This window comes from Coregonus lavaretus, assembly GCF_964263955.1.
Source record: "Coregonus lavaretus genome assembly, contig: HAP1_SCAFFOLD_5056, whole genome shotgun sequence".
In the NCBI taxonomy this organism is placed as follows: domain Eukaryota; kingdom Metazoa; phylum Chordata; class Actinopteri; order Salmoniformes; family Salmonidae; genus Coregonus; species Coregonus lavaretus.
In genome coordinates this window covers 20,001-43,781 of record NW_028166866.1, presented here as the reverse complement: position 1 = coordinate 43,781, position 23,781 = coordinate 20,001, and the positions used below count along the sequence as shown (strand labels likewise).

General features: G+C 46.7%; 1 protein-coding gene across 1 annotated transcript; it reads right to left on the bottom strand.

Moving 5' to 3' along the window:
• Nucleotides 1-1,370: 1,370 nt before the first annotated feature.
• LOC311114193 (protein 4.1-like) lies at nucleotides 1,371-23,380 on the bottom strand (the record flags this gene model as incomplete). Its single annotated transcript, XM_084189465.1, has 11 exons — nucleotides 1,371-1,546; nucleotides 1,952-2,049; nucleotides 2,219-2,371; nucleotides 4,878-4,965; nucleotides 5,362-5,580; nucleotides 10,855-10,930; nucleotides 11,188-11,232; nucleotides 11,596-11,638; nucleotides 12,583-12,687; nucleotides 15,017-15,241; nucleotides 22,976-23,380. Coding segments are annotated over 11 exons (1,633 nt in total), but the record flags the coding sequence as incomplete, so codon positions are not given.
• Nucleotides 23,381-23,781: the final 401 nt, after the last annotated feature.

Sequence of the window (23,781 nt, the reverse complement as noted above, 5' to 3'; positions counted from 1 at the left end):
AGAGGAGAGGAGGAGAGGAGGAGAGGACAAGAGGAGAGGAGAGGAGAGGAGAGGAGAGGAGAGGAGAGGAGAGGAGAGGAGAGGAGAGGAGAGGAGAGGAGAGGAGAGGAGAGGAGAGGAGAGGAGAGGAGAGGAGAGGAGAGGAGAGGAGGAGAGGAGGAGAGAACAGGAGAGGAGGACAGGAGGACAGGAGGAGAGGAGAGGAGAGGAGAGGAGAGGAGGGAGGAGGGGAGGACAGGAGGACAGGAGGACAGGAGGACAGGAGGAGAGGAGGAGAGGAGGACTTAGCTAGCACCCGCACGCAACCGTTGCAAAAATATAGTTTCACATACATATTATTCAATAATTTCATCCAAACTGCTCGCGCGTCAACTGGCATCTGCGTAGCCAGGCGCTAAAATTGAACTTGGTTCTATTTTAGACGCTTGACGCGCTGCAAGTCCCGCCTCTCCCACCTACTTATTGGTTTTTATGAGCATACTAACCCACGTGGGTGATTGAAAGATGAACTGAGGTCCACACTCCAGTCCAGTTGGTGGCAGTAACGCACCTTAAAGTTGGTTGCCAACCACCATATAAAATCCACAAGAATGAACGAGGAGCGATTAATCTGTGGATTAATTGTCGGAGTAAAGAACACACGATTTTGTGACTCAAAATGGTTCAGAATTCTACAAAGATCCAGATTTAAAAAAGGACCATATGTATTTCAGGTAAAATAACAACCCAATGTTTATCTACCAGGACAAATTAACTAGCAACAACAAGCTAGCTAAATGTCCATGTTTCATGTGTTTCGACCTGTCCCCAAATGAATATAGTTGGTTCACAGTTGGTTTTGGTATTTTAACCTGCGTGTCATGATCGCCACTGCTGGGGATCGACAAAATCAACATGCGCATGATGGTGCGCGCGGACGCACGCCTGGAGCCGGTTTGGTGTTAGAGGTTGAGAAGAAGCCAGCGAAGAGAGGGTTAATAAACCCTGGAGTGGGCCAGTACTGTTACTGTACCTGAAGGTCATGTTACTACGGAGATGGGTGGTTGATATGGTAATTAGTCATCCTCTTCTTTCCTCTCTGGGAGGGTCTTAGCTGAACAGTGTAGTGTTGCTTGGCTCAGCCATTCTCTATCGCTCTCTGTCTCTCTCTCTCTCTCTCTCTCTCTCTCTCTCTCTCTCTCTCTCTCTCTCTCTCTCTCTCTCTCTCTCTCTCTCTCTCTCTCTCTCTCTCTCTCTCTCTCTCTCTCTCTCTCTCTCTCTCTCTCTCTCTCTCTCTCTCTCTCTCTCTCTCTCTCTCTCTCTCTCTCTCTCTCTCGACACAGACACAGACACAGACACAGACACCCCTCCAACAGTCCCATTCAACAAACCTTCGTCCAGGCTGCGTGAGTTCCTCTTGCTGGCCGAGCGTTGGAACAGGGGGGCTGGCCTGTCAATCATAGAGCTGGCCTGGCGGGTCTGGGCCTGGGTCCGTCCACTGTAGCGGAACTTAGAGCCCAGCGCTAGGAACTTCCTGGGAGTGGTAGCCACCTCAGTGGAGATCAGTCTGGACAGATTAGGCAGACAGAGGAACATTTATATAAATATATCTATAACTCTATAACTATAATATATAACTTCCTGGGAGTGGAAGCCACCTCAGTGGAGATCAGTCTGGACATGGAGACAGAGGGCAATTTAGCTTTTAAATATAGCTAACTACATTAAACTTTTTACATTTTAGCAGCGCATTCAACTAAGGTAGGTAAGACAACCACGTACATTATTAGTCATTGTGAGTAACTAAACTATACGTGACTACTATATAGCCATACTAATCATTTATTGCTACTGTAATAACGTATCTACGACCCGTCTCCATTTAATACAATACAAATAATAACTCGGATGTTCTTCACAAGTGAGAATGATAGAACCTGTCCTGGGGAGCGTCAACATTGTGTTCTCTTACCTGAAGAAGGTGTGATGCTCCACACACACTTTCCACAGCTTCTTGGAGGCCTTGTAGTTTGGCAGTTTGAAACCAATGGCGCTTTCGTAATGCTCCAGCTGTTGGAAACAAAAGCATATGAATGATGATAGCACTGTACTACAGCCTATTCATTTGACATGTAACTAAACTTTGACTTATGATTATTGCACTGCATATCTGACTGTTGGGCGATTAGGCCTCTTGGGGGGGGGCTAAAAGACAACCAAACACATAAATAAAGTTGACCTCTGAGGGGCGTATCTTGATGAAGAAGCTGCTGCGTTTGTAGGAGACCTTGAGGACTTTGGGCCAGGGGAACCGGTTGATCCTCAGCTTGTCCTTGTAGACCATCAAACCCCCAGAACACACACCCAGCATGATGTCCACTCCATCTAGATCCTGGAGAGAGGAGAGGAGAGGAGAGGAGAGGAGAGGAGGGGAGGGAGGGAGGGAGGGAGGGAGGGAGGCAGAGAGATTTGAGAGAGTAAAAGAGTGGATGGAAGAGTGTGTGAGTGAATGAGTGAGTGAGAAAGAACACCCAAAAACAGAGAATACAAGACAGCTAGATATGCATTTGCATGATTGCTGACATTATACCATTGACTTGGCCTGTGTGTTAATGCAATGACAACATCCATCCACCGGGAGGCAGCATCCATCTCCCTTTCAGCATAATGACTTCCATATTTTATTTAAATCCCTGGTTTTGATGCAAACAGATTGACCTCATTTCTGCTATTAAATCTGTGGTCCGACAGAGGCACACGTTTCTCCCTTTTTTGGGAACAGACACGAACACTGACTTCACAGCTGACGTAGGTTACACTGCTGCTGCAGGCAGGAGGTAGGTGGGTGGGTGCTATAACCACGTAAAATACCATATCTACATCCCAAATGGCACCCTGTTCCCTATATAGTGCACTACTTTTGACGGTCCCTGGTCAAAAGTAGTGCACTATAAAGGGAATAGGGTGCCATTTGGGACGCAGCCCATATCCTTGTCTTCATCATCATCATCATCATCATCATCATCATCAGGCCTGCTCTGCTCGGTGGTTAGTAGGACAGGTGTGACATAACTGGCCTCCAGTGGACAGACAGGAGGACAATGAGGGACAATCTGGGCTGAAACACCTGCACTCCTACACTCCTGCACTCCTACACTCCTGCACTCCTGCATTCCTACACTCCTGCACTCCTGCACTCCTACACTCCTACACTCCTGCACTCCTACACTCCTGCACTCCTACACTCCTGCACTCCTGCACTCCTGCACTCCTGCACCCCTACACTCCTACACTCCTGCACTCCTGCACTCCTGCACTCCTGCACTCCTACACTCCTGCACTCCTGCACTCCTACACTCCTGCACTCCTGCACTCCTGCACTCCTACACTCCTGCACTCCTGCACTCCTACACTCCTACACTCCTGCACCCCTACACTCCTGCACTCCTACACTCCTACACTCCTACACTCCTGCACTCCTGCACTCCTACACTCCTACACTCCTGCACTCCTGCACTCCTGCACTCCTACACTCCTACACTCCTGCACTCCTGCACTCCTGCACTCCTACACTCCTACACTCCTGCACTCCTGCACCCCTACACTCCTGCACTCCTACACTCCTACACTCCTGCACCCCTGCACTCCTGCACTCCTGCACTCCTACACTCCTGCACTCCTGCACTCCTGCACTCCTGCACTCCTGCACTCCTACACTCCTGCACTCCTGCACTCCTGCACTCCTGCACTCCTACACTCCTGCACTCCTACACTCCTGCACTCCTGCACTCCTGCACTCCTACACTCCTACACTCCTGCACCCCTACACTCCTACACTCCTACACTCCTACACTCCTACACTCCTGCACCCCTGCACTCCTGCACTCCTGCACTCCTGCACTCCTGCACTCCTGCCAATGCGTCATCATCAATGGAGGTACAATAGAGATTTTAAAACAAGTTAGAATTTACTCATATTCACATATCATCAACCATGTGATGTTAATACGCAGCATCTTCATTTGGACTTTTTTTGTCAGCTAGTCTTCACATGGAGCCTGTCAGTTTCTTTGTTGAATGAGTAATGCTCTGCAGGTTGGGGTTGTGATCCTACAGTACGTTACCTTGGCCTGGGTTGTGACTACGTTACCTTGGCCTGGGTTGTGACTACGTTACCTTGGCCTGGGTTGTGACTACGTTACCTTGGCCTGGGTTGTGACTACGTTACCTTGGCCTGGGTTGTGACTACATTACCTTGGCCTGGGTTGTGACTCTACGTTACCTTGGCCTGGGTTGTGACTACGTTACCTTGGCCTGGGTTGTGACTCTACGTTACCTTGGCCTGGGTTGTGACTACGTTACCTTGGCCTGGGTTGTGACTACGTTACCTTGGCCTGGGTTGTGACTACGTTACCTTGGCCTGGGTTGTGACTACGTTACCTTGGCCTGGGTTGTGACTCTACGTTACCTTGGCCTGGGTTGTGACTCTACGTTACCTTGGCCTGGGTTGTGACTACGTTACCTTGGCCTGGGTTGTGACTCTACGTTACCTTGGCCTGGGTTGTGACTACGTTACCTTGGCCTGGGTTGTGACTACGTTACCTTGGCCTGGGTTGTGACTACGTTACCTTGGCCTGGGTTGTGACTACGTTACCTTGGCCTGGGTTGTGACTCTACGTTATCTTGGCCTGGGTTGTGACTCTACGTTACCTTGGCCTGGGTTGTGACTCTACGTTACCTTGGCCTGGGTTGTGACTCTACGTTACCTTGGCCTGGGTTGTGACTCTACGTTACCTTGGCCTGGGTTGTGACTACGTTACCTTGGCCTGGGTTGTGACTACGTTACCTTGGCCTGGGTTGTGACTACGTTACCTTGGCCTGGGTTGTGACTACGTTACCTTGGCCTGGTGCAGGTCCACTCCGTACATGGCTAGTTTCTTGGCGTTCTCCAGAAAGGCCATGTCTGCCTGTGCTGGACTCATCGACCTGTAGACAGGACACACAGGTGACCCTATGCCTCCAGTACAACCCCCTCCCTCCTAATCTGAAGGTATTGTGTGTGGCCATTCTGTTGAGTATACTGGGAACATGTGTCTCTATGTCAGTGTGTGTGTGTGTGTGTGTGTGTGTGTGTGTGTGTGTGTGTGTGTGTGTGTGTGTGTGTGTGTGTGTGTGTGTGTGTGTGTGTGTATATGTGTGTGTATGTGTGTGTGTGTGTGTGTGTGTGTATGTGTGTGTGTGTGTATGTGTGTGTGTGTGTGTGTGTGTGTATGTGTGTGTATGTGTGTGTATGTGTGTGTGTGTGTGTGTGTGTGTGTGTGTGTGTGTGTGTGTGTGTGTGTGTGTGTGTGTGTGTGTGTGTGTATTAAAACCCATCCTGACCTGTATGTCTTGTGCAGCTCCATGACTTTCTCCTCTAGCTCCTTGGTCTGTCCCGGGGCCAGCCTCAGGTCCTTGGCGTAGTCTGGTGCGTGTGTCTCTGGGTCGTACTCCCCCAACTCTGACTGCAGTGCGTAGGAACCCAGCAGGGCCAGCGTGACGAAGGAGCACGGCAGACGGCCCCCCAGGATGTCCTTACGCAGCTGGAGACACAGGTAGTACCTGCCATGCCAGGAAAAATAAAGGGCTGTGGCTGAGTCGTTTTTTCAAACCAAGGTGCATTGACAATAGAAGATGAGAAGATGCTCATCAACTCTTGGTAGGACAAAGGAAGTGTTCTTTCTTTAAAGAAACACGTTTGTGTTAACAATAAAATATACTGAACAAAAATATAAACGCAACATGCAAAAATTTCAACGATTTTACTGAGTTACAGTTCGTATGAGGAAATCAGTCAATTGAAATAAATTCATTAGGACCTAATCTATGGATTCCACATGACTGGAAAACAGATATGCATCTGTTGGTCAGAAAAAAAATGGGCCTCACAATGGGCCTCAGGATCTCGTCACGGTATTTCTTTGTGCGTTCAAACTGTCATAGATAAAATGCTATTGTGTTCATTGTCCGTAGTTTATACCTGCCCATACCATAACCCAACCGCCACCATGGGGCACTCTGTTCACAACGTTGACATCAGCAAACCGCTCGCCCACACGACGCCATACACGTGGTCTATGGTTGTGAGGCCGGTTGGACGTACTGCCAAATTCTCTAAAACGACATTCGAGGCGGCTTATGGTAGAGAAATGAACATTCAATTCTCTGGCAACAGCTCTGGTGGACATTCCAGCAGTCAGCATTCAAATTGCACGCTCCCTCAAAACTTGAGACACCTGTGGCATTGTGTAGTGTCACAAAACTGCACATTTTAGAGTGGCCTTTTATTGTTCCAAGCACAAGGTGCAACTGTGTAATGATCATGCTGTTTAATCAGCTTCTTCATATGCCACACCTGTCAGGTGGATGGATTATCTTGACAAAGGAGAAATGCTCACTAACAGGGATGTAAACAATTTTGTGCACAAAATCTGAGAGAAATACGATTTTTGTGCGTATGGAATATTTCTGGGTTCATTTATTTCAGCTCATGGAACATGGGACCAACACTTTACATGTTGCATTTATATTTTTGTTCAGTATATATTTGCTACCGTTGTCTTACCAAGAATACCTGTCGTACACAAACACACACACACACACACAGCTAGGGGTCAGCGTGAGGTCACAGACCACAGGGCTTCCAGGAAGCAGCAGCAGAGAGATAAAGCATCCCAAATGGCACCCTATTCCCTATTCCCATAGGGCTCTGGTCAAAAGTAGTGCACTATATAGGGAATAGGGTGCCATTTGGGACAAAGCCACGGGCAGTACACCCAGTGTGATGCCGTTAATTAGGCTTAAGCTGGGTCGTTTATGTAATCATGGATTGGGGTGGAGGTGGGTGGGAGGCAGGATGCAGGATGCAGGATGAAATGACTCTGGGTGCAATTTATTAATGAACTCAACTGGCAAGTAAGGATTAGAGGGACAGGGGTGGGGGGGGGGGGGGTGGAGAGAGAGTGAGAGAGAGTGAGAGAGAGAGGGAGACAGAGATTTTGTACTTTAACTATTTGCACATCAATACAACACTGTATATAGACATAATATGACACTTGAAATGTCTTTATTAATTTTGAACTTTTGTGAGTGTAATGTTTATTGTTAATTTTTTTATTGTTTAATTCACTTTTGTTTATTATCTATTTCACTTGCTTTGGCAATGTAAACATATGTTTCCCATGCCAATAAAGCCCTTAAATTGAAATTGAAATTGAATTGACAGACAGATTGGGGCAATGACAAACAACCCAGCAAACCGGGAACTTTCCCAGAACATTAGCTAACATTCCCATTAAGTTCTTTTAAATGAAATATCCTTGGAACAACCACCACAGAACATTCCCCCCAAAAGGTTTCCAAGTAATGTAATAAAACAATGTAGCAGTAATGTTCTCCCAGCAAACCAAAATTGATTCTGTGAAAGTTCCCAGAACATTTCTTAGGTTGTGGCAAAAACAGAAAAAAACACAAAAACTGTCCAGTCGTGCTGATGATTATGCAATGTTTGTATAAAACATTAACCTGATGTTGCAAGAACATTCCCAGAACACATTTTGTCTGTTCTTTAAAAGGTTCCCAGAATGATTTGTTAGGTTATGGGAACAGTCTGGTGCGAACATTCTGGGGACATCACAAAAGATACACTAAATGACCAAAAGTATATGGACAGCTGCTCGTCGAACATCTCATTCCAAAATCATGGGCATTAATATGGAGTTGGTCCCCTCTTTGCTGCTATAACAGCCTCCACCCTTCTGGGAAGGCTTTCCACTAGATATTGGAACATTGCTGCGAGGACTTGCTTCAATTCAGCCACAAGAGCACTAGTGAGGTCGGGCACTGATGTTGGGCGATTAGGCCTGGCTCGCAGTCGGCGTTCCAATTCATCCCAAAGGTGTTTGATGGGTTTGAGGTCAGAGCTCTGTGCAGGCCAGTCAAGTTCATCCACACAGATCTCAACAAACCATTTCTGTATGGACCTCGCTTTGTGCACGGGGGCATTGTCATGCTGAAACAGGAAAGGGCCTTCCCCAAACTGTTGCCACAAAGTTGGAAGCTTAGAATCGTCTAGAATGTAATTGTATGCTGTAGCGTTAAGATTTCCCTTCAATGGAACTAAGGGGCTTAGCTTGAACCATGGAAAACAGCCCCAGACCATTATTCCTCCTCCACCAAACTCTACAGTTGGCACTATGCATTCGGGCAGGTAGCGTTCTCCTGGCATCCGCCAAACCCAGATTCATCCGTCGGACTGCCAGATGCAGAAGCGTGATTCATCACTCCAGAGATTGCGTTTCCACTGCTCCAGAGTCCAATGGTGGCGAGCTTTACACCACTCCAGCCGACGCTTGTCATTGCACATGGTGATCTTAGGCTTGTGTGCGGCTGCTCGGCCATGAAAACCCAATTAATGAAGCTCCCGACAAACAGTTATTGTGCTGTCGTTCGTCCAGAGGCTGTTTGGAACTCGGTAGTGAGTGTTGCAACCGAGGACAGATTATTTTTATGCGCTACGCGCTTCAGCACTCGGCGGTCCCGTTCTGTGAGCTTGTGCGGCCTACCACTTTGCGGCTGAGCCGTTGTTGCTCCTAGACGTTTCCACTTCACAATAACAGCACTTACAGTTGACCGGGGCAGCTCTAGCAGGGCAGGAATTTGATGAACTGACTTGTTGGAAAGGTGGCATCCTATGACGGTGCCATGTTGAAAGTCACTGAGCTCTTCAGTAAGGCCATTCTACTGCCAATGTTTGTCTATGGAGATTGCACGGCTGTGTTCTCGATTTTCTACACCTGTCAGCAACGGGTGTAGATGAAATAGCAGAATATCCTCATTTGAAGGGGTGTCCATATACTTTTGTATATATAGTGTATGTTCCCAAAACACAAAACTTGTCAAGTTGTGCGGATGATTCTACAATGTTTCTTTTAGGGTGCAAAAAACATTCACCTGATGTTACAAGAACGTTCCCAGAACACATTTCGTCTGTTCTTTAAAGGTTCCCAGAATGTTTCATTAGGTTTCTGGGAACATTGTGGGGATATGACAAGAGATAGGTTCCCAAAACACTAAAACTGTCCAGTTGTGCTGACATTCAGATAACATTTTATTTTGATGTTGGAAGAATGTTGATAGAACAGCCTCTCTGAGTTCTTTGAAGGTCCCCTGAACATTTAATTAGGTTGTGGGAAAAGTGTGGATATTCATACAATGTTCAAGGTAGGTTGCACAGGACATTCCCCCTAAATGTTGCAAGAATATTTTTGTGATATTCACTAAGGTTGCACAGAACATTCCCACAATGTTGCATAATATTCCACAATTTCCAAATAAGTCCGTTTTTATGACGCTCATAATGTCATGACTTGCCCTCATGGGCTGAGGATCAAAGATGCCGACTAGGCAAAGGTTTGAACACCCCTTCTCCTGGGGGCCAGTTTTATGACCGGACGTAAATACCATGCAGACTTTCTTTTCCTTGCCATGAAGTATTGGGAGAAAGGACCCCTTTGTTAACACATAGATTCTTCCTGCCAACACTCCAACATCCAAAAGTGGATAATGCAACAATATTCATACTTCAAAGAATGTGGGAAATGGTCGGTGGGGACTTAAAGAACAATCATGTCAAATTCGTTACTATGTTGTGATGTCATTAAAGACGGTGGAACAACATAACTGTATCTCTGGGGGTGTACACTTCCCAGTTATGAGGTTTGCATCTAATTGTTGTATAAGACGAATGATTAAGTATAATAATACTTTTGTGAAGATAACAATGTGATTTTATCATTCTAGATGAGATGATTGTTTCCATATTGATTTGTTCTCAGTCAGTGGCCACGTCCAGATGACCACAAATATGATAAGACGCCCCCTTTTCTACTCAAGTATAAAACCCCTCGTGACGAAATTCACCTCAGACCAAGCATACTACGGTATAAGCCGGATGTTGCAAATGGTTGAGATTCTACCAGACCAGGAAGTGTGAAGCTGAAGCTACACGTTACAAAATGGTTAACACCAGAAAGACCAGAAAACGTGAGACGTTAGTCCACACGTTTGAAATGGAGAAACTCTGAAACTCTCAACCTCTACACGAGGTGAAGAAGAAGACAATGCACTAGACCTTATCATCTCAGTCTGCAGCTGGCATGTATAGTGGTCTAGAGAACTTTCACTAAAGACACGAGTTGGGAAGGACAATCCCTCTCCGACAACCGCTGGTACATCTGAAGTATCTATCCTAACAGATCAACTCTACGAACTACAGGGTACGCTGAAGTATCCATTCTAACCACCACTACGCCCAGAAACTCTACCAAGGACATTGGGATCTCTGGTGGGCAAACCAGAGTCCTATTGTCATATCCCCACAATGTTCGCACAAACCTAATGAAACATTCTGGGAACCTTTTAAGAACAGACGAAATGTGTTCTGAGAACGTTCATGTAACATCAGGTGAATGTTTTGTGCACCCTGATACAAACACTATCTGAATGTCAGCACAACTGGACAGTTTTAGTGTTTTGGGAACCTATCTCTTGTCATATCCCCACAATGTTCCCAGAAACCTAATGAAACATTCTGGGAACCTTTAAAGAACAGGTTAAATGTGTTCTAGGAACGTTCTTGTAACATCAGGTGAATGTCTTATTCAAACATTCTATAATCATCAGCACGACTGGACAGTTTTTGTGTTATGAGAACATTTGCTGCGACCTAACAAATGTTCTGGGAACTTTCACAGAACCAATTTTTGGTTTGCTGGGAAGAGACAGAGAGCAGACTAGCAGAGAGAAACCAAACGGATGAGCAGGTAAGAAGTTTACCTGGTGATGTCTTCAGAAAGCTGGGCTGGGTCAGGTGGATAGAACTTCACATTGAAGGTGAAGTCATAATTGGTTCCTGAAAGAAAGATTCTGGCATGAAAACACATTCAAATCATGGAAATATTTTCCTCTCGCTAAAACATGCACAGCAATGTTTTTAAAAAAAACGTGCCTCATACTCAATACGTACCAAACAGAAGAAAACGGACTGTTAGGGACTAACATGAACTTGTCCAATAGGAAACCCTAATTGTCGTTGCAAAACGTTTAGCTACGGTGTGCACTAATGAATACAACCCTGAGCAATGAATGACGACGGTATTTTCGTCTCACCTGTACATGATTGTGCGTCTGCACAGATCTTGTCTAACTTTGCACCTATGTAGGTGGAGCAGAAAATGAAACAGGAATGTCACGGTGAGGTGTATAGGGCAGTGTGCTTTAGTAGCCTGTCCACATTCAGGGTACGTTCGAGGAAAACGCTATCAAGCCAGTCAACTTTAGCCAGTTTACTGGTGGTGTTTGACTTCCGTTGATCAGAACGTTCCAGTGTGCGCTCTGAGCGCTGCGAGAGAGAAACACTCTGAATTTGCAAAAGAGCCCAGAGCACACTGACAGTCTGGAGGGAATTTTACGAACGCACCCACAGTATAATTTCCATTAATTTAGCGAGAGGTTACAAGATAGGTCCTATACACACACAAAATGAGAGCAGAGCAGAAGCTGTGCATTCAGCCTCACCTTGAACCTGCCTGCGGATCTCCTTGGTGAAATCCATCCAGGTCTGTGGAGCAGAAGCAGGACAATCATCGGACAAAACAAGGACTCAGACGTTGTGCCTTTTTAAAACTGAACATCAAACACTAGATATAAGAGGTATGTGGGTAATATGTGCATGTATCTATGTGGGAATGGACAGGTATAGGTGTGAGCATAACAGTGACTTACAGAAGTAATATTAGTAACAGTGACTTACAGAAGTAATATTAGTAACAGTGACTTACAGAAGTAATATTAGTAACAGTGACTTACAGAAGTAATATTAGTAACAGTGACTTACAGAAGTAATATTAGTAACAGTGACTTACAGAAGTCATATTAGTAACAGTGACTTACATAAGTAATATTAGTAACAGTGACTTACAGAAGTAATATTAGTAACAGTGACTTACAGAAGTCATATTAGTAACAGTGACTTACAGAAGTCATATTAGTAACAGTGACTTACAGAAGTAATATTAGTAACAGTGACTTACAGAAGTAATATTAGTAACAGTGACTTACAGAAGTAATATTAGTAACAGTGACTTACAGAAGTAATATTAATAACAGTGACTTACAGAAGTAATATTAGTAACAGTGACTTACAGAAGTAATATTAGTAACAGTGACTTACAGAAGTAATATTAGTAACAGTGACTTACAGAAGTAATATTAGTAACAGTGACTTACAGAAGTAATATTAGTAACAGTGACTTACAGAAGTAATATTAGTAACAGTGACTTACAGAAGTAATATTAGTAACAGTGACTTACAGAAGTAATATTAGTAACAGTGACTTACAGAAGTAATATTAGTAACAGTGACTTACAGAAGTCATATTAGTAACAGTGACTTACAGAAGTCATATTAGTAACAGTGACTTACAGAAGTCATATTAGTAACAGTGTTGTAACAGACAGATAGACATTAGTTAAAGAGCAGAACAGTAACTCAGAGCAACAGACCTTCATGGAGGGCGACTCCCAGATGGCCAGACCGTAGTAGTCTCTCTCCAGCAGGTTGAGGTGGTCACACACCTTGGTGAACAGATCCACACCTTTGGCATGTTTCTAAAGGCAGGAGAGATATGTCATAGAGAAGCCACAATAAACCAGTATGTAACTGTGTAGGGCCTTTGGCATGTTTCTAAAGGCAGGAGAGATATGTCATAGAGAAGCCGCAATAAACCAGTCTATGTGATAGGCATGTTTCTAAAGGCCAGACACACACAGGGATAAGAAATAGTTACAGACAACCAAAAAAGACAGTCATTAACTGTGTGAGACATTGCTGTGTCCCAAATGGCACACTATTCTCTATATAGTGCACTACCTTTGACCAGGGCCCACTATGTAGGGAACAGGGTGTCCATTGGGACGTATCCATTAACTGTGTAGATCCCTAATGCAGTAGAACATTAATTAGGAGAGAGGAAGCCCAGAGGGAGTATCAGAATGTCGGTGTGTTTCCCAGGGACCTTACAGTAGCAGGCTGGTAGTTAGGCTGCTGCTGACCAATGACAAACAGAACGTCGGTGTGTTTCCCAGGGACCTTACTGTCTGAGTATTAGTGGAGTATTGTTTTATTCAATACTGGATGTATCCCTAGCCTGGAGATCCCAGGGCTGGTTCATTCCAAGCAGCCATGCCAAACATCCATGCCAAACACCCATGTCAGAAAGCCTTGCCAAACATGGCATGACAATTCCATAGGGTTTGGCAAGACAGCACAAACCGACCTGGGTCCCCCAGGCTACAGTTCCTTACAAAAGTATTCATCGCCCTTGGCGTTTTTCCTATTTTGTTGCATTACAACCTGTAATTTAAATGGATTTTTATTTGGATTTCATGTAATGGACATACACAAAATAGTTCAAATTGGTGAAGTGAAATGAAAAAAATAACTTGTTTCAAAAAATTCTAAAAAAATAAATAACGGAAAAGTGGTGCGTGCATATGTATTCACCCCCTTTGCTATGAAGCCCCTAAATAAGATCTGGTGCAACCAATTACCTTCAGAAGTCACATAATTAGTTAAATAAAGTCCACCTGTGTGCAATCTAAGTGTCACATGATCTCAGTATATATACACCTGTTCTGAAAGGCCCCAGAGTCTGCAACAGAACTAAGCAAGGGGCACCACCAAGCAAGCGGCACCATGAAGACCAAGGAGCTCTCCAAACAGGTCAGGGACAAAGTTGTGGAGAAGTACAGATCAGGGTTGGGTTATAAAAAAACATCAGAAACTTTGAACATCCCACGGAGCACCTTAAATCCATTATTAAAAAAGGGAAAGATATATGGCACCACAACAAACCTGCCAAGAGAGGGCCGCCCACCAAAACTCATGGACCAGGCAAGGAGGGCATTAATCAGAGAGGCAACAAAGAGACCAAAGATAATAATAATAATAATAATAATAATAATAATAATAATATGCCATTTAGCAGACGCTTTTATCCAAAGCGACTTACAGTCATGCGTGCATACATTTTTGTGTATGGGTGGTCCCGGGGATCGAATCCACTACCTTGGCGTTACAAGCGCCGTGCTCTAAGATAACCCTGAAGGAGCTGCAAAGCTCCACAGCAGAGATTGGAGTATCTGTCCATAGGACCACTTTAAGCCGTACACTCCACAGAGCTGGGCTTTACAGAAGAGTGGCCAGAAAAAAGCCATCGCCAAAAGGCATGTGGGAGAAAAATTTAGCTTTGTCCATCAAGGAAAACGCTATGTCTGGCGCAAACCCAACACCTCTCATCACCCCGAGAACACCATCCCCACAGTAAAGCATGGTGGTGGCAGCATCATGCTGTGGGGATGTTTTTCATCGGCAGGGACTGGGAAACTGGTCAGAATTGAAAGAATGTTAGATGGCGCTAAATACTGGGAAATTCTTGAGGGAAACCTGTTTCACTCTTCCAGAGATTTGAGACTGGGACGGAGGTTCACATTCCAGCAGGACAATGACCCTAAGCATACTGCTAAAGCAACCCTCGAGTGGTTTAAGGGGAAACACTTAAATGTCTTGGAATGGCCTAGTCAAAGCCCAGACCTCAATCCAATTGAGAATCTGTTGTATGACTTAAAGATTGCTGTACACCAGTGGAACCCATCCACTCTTGAAGGAGCTGGAGCAGTTTTGCCTTGAAGAATGGGCAAAAATCCCAGTGGCTAGATGTGCCAAACATATAGAGACATACCCCAAGAGACTTGCAGCTGTAAATGCTGCAAAAGGTGGCTCTACAAAGTATTGACTTACGGGGGGGGGGGGGGGGGGGGTTGTAAGGCAACAAAATAGGAAAAATGCCAAGGGGGGGAGAATACTTTTGCAAGCCACTGTATGTATCCCAGGTTTCCAGCTCTAATAAAGGAATGATTTGGTAATATTGGGACTTACATCCAGCTCACACTCAAACAGAGTGTCATCCAGCAGTGTAACTTTAATTTGCATGATCCTGGGTCGACGAGGAGGTTTATCAGGTTTAGCTTCTTCCTCTCTGTCAGGCTCCTCCTCTTTCTCCTTCTCTTCTCCTCCCTCCTTGTCTTTCTCTCCCTCCTCTCCCACCTCGTCCTCAGAGTCTTTCTCAGTGTCAGGGTCTTCCTTCTGGTCTACCTGGACAGGCTGGAGGAAAAGACACAAGACATATTTTAACATACACAATCAATGTTACATTTATTCCAAAAACTCATACATGGTGTCACACCCTGATCTGTTTCACCTGTCTTTGTGATTGTCTCCACCCCCCTCCAGGTGTCGCCCATCTTCCCCATTATCAACAGTGTATTTATACCTGTGTTCTCTGTTTGTCTGTAGCCAGTTCGTTTTGTTTCGTCAAGCCTACCAGCGGCTTTCCCCTTGCTCCTGTCTTTCTCAAGTTCCTGTTTTCTAGTTTTCCTGGTTTTGACCAATCTGCCTGCCCTGACCCTGAGCCTGCCATTCTGTACCTTGTCACACCACCCTGGATTATTGACCTCTGCCTGCCCTGACCCTGAGACTGCCTGCCGTTCTGTACCTTTTGGACTCTGATCTGGATTACTGACCTCTGCCTGCCCTTGACCTGTCATTTGCCTGTCCCGTTTTTGTAATAAACGTTTGTTACTTCGACACTGTCTGCATCTGGGTCTTCTCCTGAAACGTGATAGTACGAACTGGCCATGATTGACCCAGTAGACTCGGACCAGCTCCGCAACGTAATCTCCTCCCAAGGAGCCACCACTGGAAGGCACGAGGGGTTGCTTTGTGGTCTCATGGAAGGGTTCCAGACATTGGCCGAATGCCATGACCGAGCAATTCCGCGGGTTGTCTGTTAGGCAGCATACCACGACGGTAACCTCCCAGCCCCTCAGTAACCCGGCTGTTAGCAACGCGGCCTCCCCGGCCACCCCGGTCTCCCGAGAACCCCGCTCACCTCCCCCGGAACGCTTCGCTGGAGAGTCGGGAATCTGTCTGGCATTTCTCGCTCAGTGTTCGCTCATCATCGAGCTGCAGCCCTCCTCCTTCCCCTCGGACCGCTCTAAGATAGCGTACCTCATCACGCTGATGTCCGGGAGGGCTCTCGCCTGGGCTACGGCAGTGTGGGAACAACAGTCGGCCGTATGCTTCTGTCTGGAGGAGTTCATGCAGGAAGTAAAGAAGGTTTTCGATGCTCCATTGTCCGTGAGAGAGGCTGCCCGGAAGTTACTCCAGCTTCGGCAAGAATCCCACAGTGTGGCAGACTATGCAGTGGATTTCCGCATGTTGGCAGCTGAGTGTGCCTGGAACCCAAAAGCGCTGTTCGACACGTTCCTGCGCGGAGTATCGGAGGAAGTAAAGGACGAGTTTACAGCCCGGGAACTACCGACGGATCTCGACTCGCTCATCGCCTTGACCATTCGGATCGATAGGCAACTACGGGATGAAGGAAGGAGAGGAAGTCCGATTCCACTCGCCTGCCCAAGGATTCCACCTCGCCACCAAGGCATACCGGAAGTCCCCGACGGCTCCGTTGCCGAGAGAACCTGAGGCTACCCGAGTTCCCCAGAGAGTCTCCGAAGTCTGCCAATCCCGAGCCGATGCAACTAGGCAGAGCTAGGCTGTCTCCAGCAGAACGGCAATACAGGCTTCACACGAAGAGTTGCCTGTATTGCAGGACTACTGGTCATTTTGTGTCCACCTATCCACTAAAAGACCAGGCTCACCGGTAGGAGCGAGTACTCTGGTGGGCCATACGGATAACTTTTCCTCTCCCCTTACTCGCACCCCTTTTCATGCCATCTTGCTGTGGGGGAACCAGTCAAAATCTCTCCGGGTACTCATTGACTCTGGGGCCGATGAGAGCTTTATGGACGCTACCCTGGGGTCCGAGCTGGACATCCCCACTCACCCCTCTCCATTCCCATGGACGTTAGAGCGCTGGACGGGCGCTCTATAGGCTGGGTCACCCACAATACCACCCACATCAACCTACGAGTATCAGGGAACCACAGCGAGACAATCCAATTCCTGCTAATTAAGTATCCTCAGGTTCCTGTGGTGTTGTGTTTCTCTTGCATCCAGCGACACAACCCCTTTATTGACTGGTCTACTGGTGCCATCATGGGCTGGAGCCCGTTCTGCCACGTTCATTGCCTGAAGTGAACGCAGCCTGCCCCAGGACGTCTTCCTGGGGGCTCGGAAGTTGCCGTTGCCTCTGACCACTCCGCCATTCCCGCGGAGTACCAGGACCTCCGGGAGGTGTTCAGTAAGGCCCGGGCCACTTCGCTTCCTACGACTGCGGAATCGACCTTCTCCCAGGCACCACTACGCCCCGGAGAAGACTGTACTCGCTGTCGGTCCGGAGACCAAGGCTATGGAGACCTACATTGAGGACTCCCTAGCTTCCGGGTTCATCCGTCCTTCTGCCTCCCCTGCCGGCGCAGGGTTCTTCTTTGGGGAGAAGAAGGACAAAACCCTGAGCCCATGCATCGACTACCGGGGCCTCAACGACATCACGGTGAAGAACCGCTACCCACTACCACTCATCGTCCTGGAGTGGGCCCACTCCTCCAGGCTTGCCTGCCACCCGGGCTCCCGTCGGACCCTGGCCTTTGTGCGACAATGCTTTTGGTGGCCTACCATGGTTCCTGACGTCTCCGTTTTTCGTCACCACCTGCACGATCTGTGCGCAGAACAAAACTCCTCGGCAAGCTCCGGCTGGTCTCCTCCAACCATTGCCTGTTCCTCACCGTCCCTGGTCTCACATATCCCTGGACTTTGTCACAAGTCTTCCCTCATCTGATGGCAACACCGCCATCCTGACAGTTGTGGACCGGTTTTCCAAAGCCGCCCACTTCATTCCTCTCCCCAAGCTACCCTCCGCCAAAGAGATGGCCCAGCTCATGGTGCAGCACGTCTTCCGGATCCATGGACTCCCAGTGGACATGGTCTCCGACCGGAGCCTCAGTTCTCGTCCCGGTTCTGGAAAGCGTTTTGCACACTCATTGGGTCGTCGGCCAGCCTGTCCTCCGGTTTCCACCCTCAGTCCAACGGCCAGTCGGAGCGAGCCAACCAAGACCTAGAGACGACTCTGCGTTGCCTGGTCTCCGTCAACCCCACCATCTGGTGCCAGCAACTAGTGTGGGTCGAATACGCCTGCAACACCCTTCCCTGCTCTGCCACGGATCTTTCACCCTCTAGTGTTCCCTGGGTTATCAGCCACCGCTCTTCCCGGAGCAAGAGTAAGAGGTCGGCATACCCTCGGCCCAGATGTTTGTCCACCGCTGTCGTCGTACCTGGAGGAGAGGCCGGTCGGCTCTTCTCAAGACCACCTCCAGGTATCGACGACAAGTGGACCTCCACCGGACCCCGGTATCGTCTCAGGCAGAAGGTATGGCTGTCCACCCGAGATCTGCCCCTCCGGGTGGAGTCCCTCAAACTTTCCCCCGGTTTATCAGTCTTTTCCCCATCTCCAAGATCATTAGTCCCTCTGCTGTTCATCTTCTGTTGCCCAGTACCCTCCGTATACATCCCACTTTTCATGTGTCTAAGATCAAACCCATGTCTCACAGCCTACCAGCGTTTTTCCCCTTGCTCCTGTCTTTCTCAAGTTCCTGTTTTCTAGTTTTCCCGGTTTTGACCATTCTGCCTACCCTGACCCTGAGACTGCCTGCTGTTCTGTACCTTTTGGACTCTGATCTGGATTACTGACCTCTGCCTGCCCCTGACCTGTCGTATGCCTGCCCCCTGTTTTTGTAATAAACGTTTGAGAGAGAGAGAGAGAGAGAGAGAGAGAGAGCGAGAGACAGAGACAGAGACAGAGAGAGAGAGAGAGAGAGAGAGAGAGAGAGAGAGAGAGAGAGAGAGAGAGAGAGAGAGAGAGAAGAGAGAGAGAGAGAGAGAGAGAGAGAGAGAGAGAGAGAGAGAGAGAGAGAGAGAGAGAGAGAGAGAGAGAGAGAGAGAGAGAGAGAGAGAGAGAGAGAGAGAGAGAGAGAGAGAGAGAGAGAGAGAGAGAGAGAGGACACTTAGACCCAAAGAGGAGAGCGGTTATGTATTACTGTTGTAGTCTACTGTAGTCTGTAACCCTCTACTGCATGGATCCCTTACTGTCTCTTCTATACAGTAATACAATGCGGTCGAACATACAGTTGAAGTCGGAGGTTTACATACATCTTAGCCAAATACATTTAAACTCAGTTTTTACAATTCCTGACATTTTATCAGAGTAAAAATTCCCTGTCTTAGGTCAGTTAGGATCACCACTTTACTTTAAGAATGTGAAATGTCAGAATAATAGAAGAGAGAATTATTTATTTCAGCTTTTATTTATTTCATCACATTCCCAGTGGGTCAGAAGTTTACATACACTCAATTAGTATTTGGTAGCATTGCCTTTAAATTGTTTAACTTGGGTCAAACGTTTCGGGTAGACTTCCACAAGCTTCCCACAACAAGTTGGGTGAATTTTGGCCCATTCCCCCTGACAGAGCTGGTGTAACTGAGTCAGGTTTGTAGGCTTTTTCAGTTCTGCCCACAAATGTTCTGTAGGATTGAGGTCACTCCAATACCTTGACTTTGTTGTCCTTAAGCCATTTTGCCACAACTTTGGAAGTATGCTTGGTGTCATTGTCCATTTGGAAGACCCATTTGTGTCACGCCCTGACTCAGGGGACTCTTATATGTTGAGTCAGGGTGTGAATGTTCTATGTTGTATTTTCTATGTTGGTGATCTAGGTTGTAGTTCTATGTTTGGCCGGGTGTGTTTCCCAATCAGAGGCAGCTGTCTCTCGTTGTCTCTGATTGGGGAGCATACTTAGGCAGCCTATTGGCATTCATTGGTTTGTTGTTTTGTCGTGTGTTCAGTTAAATAAACATGTATGCATATCACGCTGCGCCTTGGTCTGACCCATCCTTAAACGAACGTGACAATTTGCGACCAAGCTTTAACTTCCTGACTTGAGATGTTGTTCAATATATCCACATAATTTTCCTTCCTCATGATGCCATCTATTTTGTGAAGTGCACCAGTCCCTCCTGCAGCAAAACACCCCCACATCTTGATGCTGCCACCCCCGTGCTTCACGGTTGGGATGGTGTTCTTCGGCTTGCAAGGCACCCCCTTTTTCCTCCAAACATAACGATGGTCATTATGGCCAAACAGTTCTATTTTTGTTTCATCAGACCAGAGGACATTTCTCCAAAAAGTACGATCTTTGTCCCCATGTGCAGTTGCAAACCGTAGTCTGGCTTTTTTATGGCGGTTTTGGAGCAGTGGCTTCTTCCTTGCTGAGCGGCCTTTCAGGTTATGTCGATATAGGACTCGTTTTACTGTGGATATAGATACTTTTGTACCTGTTTCCTCCAGCATCTTCACAAGGTCCTTTGCTGTTGTTCTGGGATTGATTTGCACTTTCGCACAAAAGTACGTTCATCTCTAGGAGACAGAACGCGTCTCCTTCCTGAGCGGTATGACGGCTGCGTGGTTCCATGGTGTTTATACTTGCGTACTATTGTTTCTACAGATGAACGTGGTACCTTCAGGCGTTTGGAAATTGCTCCCAAGGATGAACCAGACTTGTGGAGGTCTACAATAATTTTTCTGAGGTCTTGGCTGATTTCTTTTGATTTTCCCATGATGTCAATCAAAGAGGCACTGAGTTTGAAGGTAGGTCTTGAAATACATCCACAGGTACACCTCCAATTGACTCAACTGATGTCAATTAGCCTATCAGAAGCTTCTAAATCTATGACATCATTTTCTGGAATTTTCCAAGCTGTTTAAAGGCACAGTCAACTTAGCGTATGTAAACTTCAGACCCACTGGAATTGTGATACAGTGAATTATAAGTGAAATAATCTGTCTGGAAACAATTGTTGGAAAAATGACTTGTGTCATGCACAAAGTAGATGTCCTAACCAACTTGCCAAAACTATAGTTTGTTAACAAGAAATTTGTGGAGTGGTTGAAAAACAAGTTTTAATGACTCCAACCTAAGTGTATGTAAACTTCTGAAGAGCACCATAAACATTTTTTTTGGTATCTTGTGCCCAAAATGTGATCCTACAGTACTAACACAGTATCCAATGGAAAGGCTTTCCTCAAGTCCCAGTACATTAGTCCTAAACTCATTCATGCTCATCACTTCAAATTGCAGTTTGAGGAGTACAGTAATCCGACAAAAAAACACAACATTTCCCCAAAACACTTTACACTACTAATCTTCACAGACGTTGATTGTCTTCAGGACTCAAGGACTAAAATCACCACTTTGACTCTTGTTTCTTCACACACAGCTACAGTGAGGGAAAAAAGTATTTGATCCCCTGCTGATTTTGTACATTTGCCCACTGACAAAGAAATGATCAGTCTATAATTTTAATGGTAGGTTTATTTGAACAGTGAGAGACAGAATAACAACAACAAAAATCCAGAAAAACGCATGTCAAAAATGTTTTAAAATGTTATAATCAAAGATTTCTGGCTCCCAGGTGTCTTTTATACAGGTAACGAGCTGAGATTAGGAGCACACTCTTAAAGGGAGTGCTCCTAATCTCAGTTTTTTACCTGTATAAAAGACACCTGTCCACAGAAGCAATCAATCAATCATATTCCAAACTCTCCACCATGGCCAAGACCAAAGAGCTCTCCAAGGATGTCAGGGACAAGATTGTAGACCTACACAAGGCTGGAATGGGCTACAAGACCATCGCCAAGCAGCTTGGTGAGAAGGTGACAACAGTTGGTGCGATTATTCGCAAATGGAAGAAACACAAAAGAACTGTCAATCTCCCTCGGCCAAGGGCTCCAAGCAAGATCTCACCTCGTGGAGTTGCAATGATCATGAGAACGGTGAGGAATCAGCCCAGAACTACACAGGAGGATCTTGTTAATGATCTCAAGGCAGCTGGGACCATAGTCACCAAGAAAACAATTGGTAACACACTACGCCGTGATGGACTGAAATCCTGCAGCGCACACAAGGTCCCCCTGCTCAAGAAAGCACATATACAGGCCCGTCTGATGTTTGCCAATGAACATCTGAATGATTCAGAGGAGAACTGGGTGAAAGTGTTGTGGTCAGATGAGACCAAAATGGAGCTCTTTGGCATCAACTCAACTCGCCGTGTTTGGAGGAGGAGGAATGCTGCCTATGACCCCAAGAACACCATCCCCACCGTCAAACATGGAGGTGGAAACATTATGCTTTGGGGGTGTTTTTCTGCTAAGGGGACAGGACAACTTTACTGCATCAAAGGGACAATGGACGGGGCCATGTACTGTCAAATCTTGGGTGAGAACCTCCTTCCCTCAGCCAGGGCATTGAAAATGGGTCGTGGATGGGTATTCCAGAATGACAATGACCCAAAACACATGGCCAAGGAAACAAAGGAGTGGCTCAAGAAGAAGAACATCAAGGTCCTGGAGTGGCCTAGCCAGTCTCCAGACCTTAATCCCATAGAAAATCTGTGGAGGGAGCTGAAGGTTCGAGTTGCCAAACGTCAGCCTTGAAACCTTAATGACTTGGAGAAGATCTGCAAAGAGGAGTGGGACAAAATCTCTCCTGAGATGTGTGCAAACCTGGTAGCCAACTACAAGAAACGTCTGACCTCTGTGATTGCCAACAAGGGTTTTGCCACCAAGTACTAAGTCATGTTTTGCAGAGGGGTCAAATACTTATTTCCCTCATTAAAATGCAAATCAATTCATAACATTTTTGACATGCGTTTTTCTGGATTTTTTTGTTGTTATTCTGTCTCTCACTGTTCAAATAAACCTACCATTAAAATTATAGACTGATCATTTCTTTGTCAGTGGGCAAACGTACAAAATCAGCAGGGGATCAAATACTTTTTTCCCCTCACTGTGTGTACTACAGTGTGGTGGGTAGAGTAGGCTCTCACCTGATCCTCGTTGCTGCTGAGCGAGTGCAGGTCCAGGTTCTGATCCCCCTCGATCCTGAGCTCTGGCTCACAATCAGCGATGGGCGCCTTGGCCTCTTCCCCGTCCCCTCCTTTCTCCCCCTTCTCTCCCACGTCCCCCTCGCACTGAGACCTCCTCTTCAGGAAGGAGGAGAAGAGACGTGAGAGGCCGCGGCCGGCCGAGGTGCGCTGGCGGGGCCTCAGCTGCACCTCCTCCTGGGGCAAAGAGTGCGAGGGCGAGCCAGGGCTCTGGGGCGAGGTGGCGGGGGTGGTGGCGGCCTGGGACTCTGAGGGCCCGTGGTCAGGAGGCGTGGCCTGATGCTTCTCCGCCTCCTGCTGGCTGGGCTTATTCTGATGCTGGCTCTCTGTCGCCTCGTCTGTCGTCATGGCAATGGCTGAATGGGGGAAAACAACCAGAGAATATAGTTGCAAGCAGCAATGCCAGGGTTTAAGCTGTGGGACCACTGCACAACCGTCAGGACAAATTGGACACATCCCCCTAGGATGAGCTACCTCTGTACTCCTTACCACGCTTGCCAAATATCAGAACTCAACATTGAACAGATCATGCAATATAATATGCCAATTAGCAGACGCTTTTATCCAAAGCGACTTACAGTCATGCGTGCATACATTTTTACATATGGTCGGTCCCGGGGATCGAACCCACTACCCTGGCGTTACAAGTGCCATGCTCTACCAATTGAGCTACAGAGGACCACTGGAATTGTGATACAGTGAATTATATGTGAAACAATCTGTCTGGAAACTATTGTTGGAAAAATGAC